The sequence below is a fragment of the Glandiceps talaboti genome, chromosome 12, assembly GCF_964340395.1.
Source record: "Glandiceps talaboti chromosome 12, keGlaTala1.1, whole genome shotgun sequence".
Lineage (NCBI taxonomy): Eukaryota > Metazoa > Hemichordata > Enteropneusta > Spengelidae > Glandiceps > Glandiceps talaboti.
In genome coordinates, this window is record NC_135560.1 from 18885098 (window position 1) to 18893346 (window position 8249).

General features: G+C 39.1%; 1 protein-coding gene across 1 annotated transcript; it reads right to left on the reverse strand.

The window, feature by feature from the left end:
• Positions 1 to 3521: 3521 nt before the first annotated feature.
• LOC144443059 (protein FAM151A-like) lies at positions 3522 to 6029 on the reverse strand. The gene is made up of 3 exons (XM_078132431.1): positions 5957 to 6029; positions 5183 to 5314; positions 3522 to 4903 (listed from the first exon to the last, which is right to left on the reverse strand). The coding sequence occupies exons 1-3, from the start codon at positions 6027 to 6029 to the stop codon at positions 3522 to 3524; spliced, it is 1587 nt and encodes a 528-aa protein (XP_077988557.1).
• Between the last annotated feature and the right edge of the window lie 2220 nt (positions 6030 to 8249).

Genomic DNA, 8249 nt, shown 5'->3' on the forward strand with positions numbered 1-8249 from the left:
TCCCTCGCGATGTAACCTTGTGGGTTAGTTTGTAAAGTTCACTTTGTAGTAAAAAGTCTTATTGTCGAGTAAAGATACACCATTTTATTGTTTTTAATGTATTTCATTTTAGTTGCAGAATTCACTCCTGAGAATTTGATGACAATTTTTTCCCCTCACATTTTCGTTTTTCCTTATTTTTCCTTCTAGATCATTACGTCATCATAAATGTCACAAAACGTGGCAGAGTTGTCGATACTAAAGAGACTCGTTCGCAGGGAGGTTATTCACCAGTTTGGAATGAGCCCTTCTTGTTCGATATCCCTAGCAACGACGTCCAAAGCTATTCTCTGGAATTCATCATAATGAAAGGGCGCTTTTATACTCGTCATGGTGTATTTGGACACGTACTGATCGGACCCGATACTACAGAATCAGGAATCGCCCACTGGAATGAGATGATGCAACCACGCGCGCGGGAAACTGCAAGATGGCACACATTACTACCTGTCAGCAAATATTGATGTGAAGAAATAGAACCTTGTACGGCTCGCCCTCAGCCAACGTCACAACAGTCACATGGTCTTCTGTGGGTACTGGTATCATATAGAATCAACAGGTGCATGCTCCAACAGTTACCGCCTATTGCGTACAAATGGGACATTATGTCGCTGATCATGTGACATGAACTCATAAGCTCCGTTATTGTTTTAATAAATTATTAGATAAGAATAAATGACAAGAAGTAACACAACCTGTAAAGATTTCAACAGGGAAGAGTTTAAGAAATGTTTACACAGGCTTCACAGAGAAACGATTGTTCATTTCACGAACTCATCCCGCATGCTAATATAGGGTATATAGGGTACGTGGCAACGAATGTGATATCAGAGAGCTACACAATGTACATTTACTCACTCAGCGTATAGACGTTGTCGAGACGTCTATGATCAAAGGTTAACTGCCGTAATATAAGTGAAAATGTGTCTTAGACTGAATCCTTTTGTTCGTAGAGGAGTATTAAGGGGACTTTTAAACCCCCTGGTCTTAGAAACGCACGCCTTCTATCTACATGATGGCATGTGTGTAAATTCATGTCAGGTTCGATCGTAAAATAGAAGAGCTATACACTCCTATAAGGGATGCTTTAAATTTACACTGAAGATTTACAAAGCCAATATATACTTATGGTAATTGAGAAATAATATATTGTGAGGCATTTCATCCTCAGTTCAAGTATTTACGACAAATTGTTATTGAAATTATCATTGTTTGTTATTCAAAGATTCGCCTCCTAAACTATTATCTTGCTAATTTTGCAAGTGAATTAATTTGTTTGTTTGTTTGTTTGTTTGTTTGTTTGTTTGTTTGTTTGTTTGTTTGTTTGCATTCTTGCTTGCTCAAATGTGATTTTGGTGCCTTTGTATACCTCAAAGTCGAGCCCAATGGTTTGGGATCCCTGTTCTATTGTACAACATATAAGGAAAAAGGTTCAGTAATAAAACATGCGTTCCACGCTATGATCCCATGGGCTGGCAAGTACTTGTATACTTTCAATAGATGGCTTAGGGCAACTAATCAGAGAGATTACGCCTTATGGCTTTCCTGGTGCAAAATCCCCTGGGTAAAATCATCGCTCGCTTTATTATAATTATTATTGTTGTTGTTGTTATTATTATTATAAATAGTCTCGATCGGTTATACCCAAATTTGGTGCTTTTATCCGGCATGTAACAATAAAGTTGTTAAGCCACCTGACTAAGACTCTCACCGTGGGGGCTCTACTACGCAGAGTCTTGTCTGGATGGCCGATCGTAGTACTTAGAGCCCCAGCGGTAACAGCCTGTCAGGGGTAAAATTATCGTTATAATCACAACATTGACCTAGTTGGCTGAGTTCTAAGTAACGACACATGTCCAGCACTTCAATTTACTTAATTGAATGTAGTTTTCAACCTCCTAAGTGCTAGTTTGGTGTTCTTGAGTTGGCAAACATTTTATGTGACCGTCATTTTGATAAGAGTGATTTTATCGGTTAATTCACCTGACGGATGTAATCTTTGCACCTTAATAGTGACAATGACATGCGTTTCGTATAATTTTGGTTTTGAGACAGACTACTCACAACTACGTCATGACCCTCGCTTCCAGTTTGAACGTCACTTCCGTTTTAATCATGTAAACCGCTGACGGGAGCTGAATTCTTGCAATAAAATGAAGTCTGCTTTCATTGGAAACTGCTCTCATTATAAGCTTCAGTATTGACAATCATGTTATCAGTAGATGTAAATAATTCCGTTTTTCACCTATACTGTGATTTCTTTTCGCTGTTCAATTTCCAAAAATATTTGCAGAGTAGCTTAGTTTGTTAGCAGATATTAAACATCGATGATTTTTACAAAAATCAAAAAGTACAGTTTTGATTGCTGTGCAATGAAAGATTAAATGATGTACATTTTTGGTTTCGTACAGGAACATACTACAGTATTGAAGACAATATTACTATACATGTACTTAGTAGTTGATTTGGCGGGGAAAATAAATGTGTCATATCATTGTATTTGGTTTTAGGTATATTCATAACTTTCTTCTTTAGTCGTTAAAAGAAATTACGTGATTTACATTGATTATGGTACATGGGTGATACTAGTACTGTAATTTTGTTTAATGTTTTTTATTCAATGTTCTGAAGTATATCAGTACATCTGTAATACACTCAAGTTGACAATTTGTGGTTTTGTGATCATATGTCGACATACATGTCTCCCGGGACATGTATTCAAAATTTGAGATCGTTGAAATATGACGCGGGATTAAATATATAAGTCTATATATTGGTAATATAAAGTACAGTTTGCATCAAATGGATTTATCAGGAACGTATGTCATCTCTCAACTCATCGTGATATAAGATAATAAATCACGCCCTCATGCGGTTGCGATTATATGTAATGTACCCGGTTTTGTCATGCCAGTCGTTGACGACACGTACGTTACCTAGGTAACTATCAAATTTCACTTTTCATGTTCAAGTTTGCATCAAGTAATTAGTATACACTATATTGTAAGAAAACATGACATTGCGTGGTTTTGTCAGCCAGTCGTTGACGACACGTTACCTTGGTAACTATATCATATTTCCCTTTTCATGTTTCCTGCATTAGAAATACACTGTATTACAAGAAATCGTGACAATGTATCAATAGATATTTTCAAATCAATAAATGAATGTGTTATTTTAAATATAATTTCCTTGCAGTCTTGATTGTCATCTGTAATGTGTTGATGTACTGTATGTAAAAGACGACTGACTCTACTGACTGTAATCAAATTAGTAACTAATCGATGTAGCCCTTCCACGTGGAGGGTCTATGATACGACAGGGGTAATAAGAATGTAAAGATGACATAGGGGCGCACTTCTACCCTAGTAACCAATGCAATGTTGAGCGCTCCCCAAATCACACAGTGACACATCTATACTTCTTTGACTTTTCATTTAATATAATTCTAAAATGTTGCTCCTTTTTCTGGTGATGTCATATCAGGCTAACCCGATGTAGAGTATGGCGCATAGAGCCACCATTACCAGTGAACTCTGGCATTGTTGGACTGAGGACACTGTACTTGATAATACATGGACATCTTCAAGAACGACATCCATATCATCCCCTGACTTGGTCATTACGACATAAAAGTAGTCGTCGTCATCAGGATAGTCTAAATGTATTTCTACTGAATCGGTATCGGACGGTTCGCCTCCAAAACCATCGCTACACTTGACTGGGGTCACTTTCAAGGTTACCGGATCACCCATACTTTTATCAGTGACAGTAAAATTATAACAATCGGTTGTCCCAACACTACCAGTTACTCTAGACTGCTCTCCGCCATCCTGGTTTGGTTCCATGTACAGTTCACCATTCTGGCCGATATGAATGCGAACACCGCCAGTAACAGTTTTCATGTTGCTAACACCCGAACTTCTAATGTATATCTCAAGACCTGCAGATTCCGGGTGGAAATAGCGGTCTTTCTTTCTCTGAGCGAACTGTACCCGTCCATGAATTTCGGTCGGAATTTCGGACGGTTTGTGCTGATCAACACTTTCAATGTGAGCACCGTGCTGGCTACCTGCCAGACCAGCTCCTTCAAGACTCAGGTACGCGTAGTCACCCATTGCGCCACTTTGAATCCCCCTCCATGAATTCACCTTCCATAGTCTATTAATTTCCACGGTGACGTTTTCATATTCTTCCAAGGCCTCCAAAAACGGATTCATAATGCGAGCCGGAACATCATAATATATGCGTGCTGGATCACCATGTTTGCGCAGCGCCACCAAGCCGTCAATATCGACGATATCGGCTGAACCATGCCATACTGTGATGGAGAAGTCATCCCTGAGTCCAAGCATCCAAATATATTTGGGCCACGTCGTGATTGTCCACAGTGCACGAATTGGAAAAGTTACAGGATTTTTCAATGGATAGGAATACTGTAAGTTGTCGAATATCATGGACCAGGTGTACATATCGTCAGTGGCCCATGGTTGGGCGTTGGTCGTCCAGCCTAGAGACATAACGGTCAATGGGAAGATTGCATTACACGTACTGATGAATTCAACTGGTGCGATAGGGTCACTTTCTGAATTCGGTCCTTGCACGATATCGGCATTCACCCACACCGGTTGGTGAATTCTTTCCTCCATTCCCTTCACTATTTCCATGGAAATACTGACAGCTTCTAACTGTTTGAAATCTAGCTTCATTCCCTTTCGCGTTTCTGTTGTTTTGTAGACCCATTCTTCGAGTGTTATGTCACTGTATACCATTGGAGGATGAGCCATGACTGGAGTGTTCGTTTCGTTCGGTGTCCCCATACCTTCTAACACAATATCACCCTCTAACATCATGGTTATATTGTCTGTGCAAGGCAAATAAAAAACGAATGTTAGAATGGTACCATATTTTACACTGCGAAAATCGCAGCTACTCTTGAACTTGTATTGTGTGTACTTATGTCCTATGATGTGTGCTACTTGCGAGCTATGTTTGTTTATCGTTGCTTTCCTCATACTTTTTAGTCACATTTTTGTCTCCTTTAAAATGTATTAATCATTTCTTGGTGCGGCAATGAGCACACACGGGTCGACGTACTACAGAAAGTTGTAGCATTTAAAAACAAAAGTAAACAAAACCTCACCGTGGAGGGCATCATCCAACTCATCCTGACTGTTGACCCCGTGTGCCCAAGTTATGTAGAGACCGTCACCGTCAACTGCTTCAAAATAGTCGGCAATGTTCACAATAGTATTTGTGCATTTGCAACTTCCCTCTGAAATTAGAAAAATATCAAATTATTTGAGACACTTTAAACCATTGAAATATACACATCATCCATAGTAATATACTTGCCAACACACGCTTATATCATTGGATCACGACCTCTCAGATCATTTATATCTTTAACGAGACAGACAAAGATAATAATTATTTAAAAACAACAGATCAAATGGAAGGGAGAAAAGGGACGACATCACCTCCATCCACTGTATGAGATGATTTTTTAATTCAATTCCAGAATTATCTGGATTATTAGATGTTGTGTGAAATCATTCATTTGCAACAACACTCACTCATAAATTGATGGTAACCTCCAGTCTTCGAAATGTTATTATTCAAATCGAACTCAATTTCAAGTTGAGATACTGTCGAGTGGATTCTAAAATAACCATTGCACCCGATTCCACAAATTTGTCGAATTTGTATACATACTCGTTGAACAAACGCACTACAACTAATTCAAAAAATTGTAATCGTTGGACCAATGCCCTTAAACACAGTCATCGAACTTATGGCGCTGAGTACATGCATTGCTGCCTTGTCGCGTTTGACTGACCCTCACACTTTGGACTTGTTTGAGTTTTATTTTCTACATGCAGTTCATAAACCCCGTCATCAGAATACCCATACTTACCGGAATATGAGACCAATAGCAGTAACGTCAGCAAATTGAATATACAAAGATCACGAAGAGTCGGAAATTTCATTATGCGAATCTCTAGACAGGCTTGGAAGGTACAACAGATCCATACAACAAAGTTGCCATGTAAAGTAATTGCAGATGTATGTAGATAGAGGGACGCTAAATCGCACCGTTGCTAGGGAGAATAGTAGTGAATCGCAACCCTGATATCACCTATATTTAGATTCTGATTTAATACAGTACTGAACTTCGTTCGCAAATGTGATCGTTGTAAACAGTAGCCACTTAGTACATCCATGAATCTATTATTGAGTTCCATGGTACATCTAAACGCTCAAAATCACGTTCTTCTCTGCGGGTCTTATACCACAGTTTGCGAAGAGGGTAATCTACCCCATGAAGAACGTTGTGAAATAATTACAGGTGATTTTACGAGTTAGAATGCGATTGACATGCTAAAAATTGCAATCGTACATGTGATATCGGAGAACCTTATTTATCGTCCATATGTACACCAGCATCCTAGCATGTGTGATTCTGTTCTGCATCAAGGTACTGCGAAATGCAACGTTGCATGTTAAGAGTTAATAATTAATAAAACAAAGGTAAACACCAAAAAAACCCGGACAAAACCATAAGGTTACATAAGGTTACAAAAATGACCATCAAGAACAATAAAGTTACAGACTGTGTCCCTGAATCAACAAATGTAACCACCAAGAACCACATAGACACTAGTTTAGCTGCTAGACCTTCGGGCTATTTCTCTAACTTTACATGTAAAAACGACCACGAGTTGCATAGCCCCAACAAAGGCGCTGCAGAGGACTTGCCTGCGCATCAGTCAGTGTTTGTTCGGCAATCGTCCGAGGTCTTGTTACAAGACTATAGACACAAACTGTGCCCATTTAAAAAAAATCTCAGAGTGCATAATAATCCTGACTCATGAAAAAATTCATGAGACTGCGTTCGCGGCACGAAACAAAAGAATAACGGTAACAACTACCGATCCAGGGACGTATCGCCAAAAGTTTCCCTACACAAACCAACCCAAAAATTTAAGGGTTCCATGGATTCAACCTGTAACAACCACAGTAGTTGGCTATCTCTAACCTAACTACCATACAACCTGGTTGAATTCTGTCCATGTTCGGAGCCCCATTCCTCAAACATGATCATGAAGACAAAGTAGTTTCAATGTATATATGATGTATCTCTTTATTGACAAAGTACTATAATGATAACTTTTTAACAGGAAAAACAATACATTTCAATGGTAAAAATAACAAGATAAAATTTACTCGTCCATCAGCTCTTTCTCTCTCATGTCTCTCCTCAACCCCCCCCCCCCCCCACACACACACACACACACACATATGCCCATGTGATATCTCCTGTTCTTGTCTGGTGACTATGACTACTGGGGCAATAATAAATCATAGCATTGACCTTTGGTGGCCATGGCCCATTGTGGTCAACCGTAACTCCTGGTCATGTATGGTCACCAGCTTGAATAAAACTACATTGCAGAGGTCATGGTATATTGGATATAATAAGATATCTAAATTTCAGCGCGTCTATTACACCCTGAAACCCCCTTTATCGATAATGGAACTGTCTTGCCGTCTGTCTGAAATGCCATCCAAGCGATGCCTTTAACGTTAATTTTAATGTTAAAATCGATCATCGTTACAACCTCATTGTTACACTTACGTAGTTAAAAACATTACAATCAAGTTGGTTTACTGTTCAAAACTGAGATAGTGCCCACGTTGTTTTCGTGAAATAGTTTTTAGAACACAGCAGAAAGAACTACACGTCTGGTGGAATCAACTTAACTACCTTATCTAGGGGCAAGATTATCTCCTACCACTTTTAACGGATTACCACGTCAAGACGACCACGACCCTACTTTCCATATCTTCTTGGCATTTCACAAAGTTTACTCAAGGTAAGGCGATATGTCTAACTTCAATTGCACAAAATGTATACAGTCAAGAAAACTGCACATTTCAGTTTCACTCTAGACTCGTTGGTCTTTTTCTATTAAAGTGCTGTAGGCTCTACACAGTAAATGGCGATGCTGGAATGAATGTGCGCCACATGATCAGTGTATGCATGCCTTGACCTCGGTGAGATGAAATATAAAGACATGCTTAGAGACAAATATACAGTGCTACAATCTACGAAAGCCGACAGGGGACTTCCAACTTCCGACTTCCAACTCCAATCATCTCACCAAATTGTTATGAATCAGTGTGACGACAGGTAAAATATCGTTTCC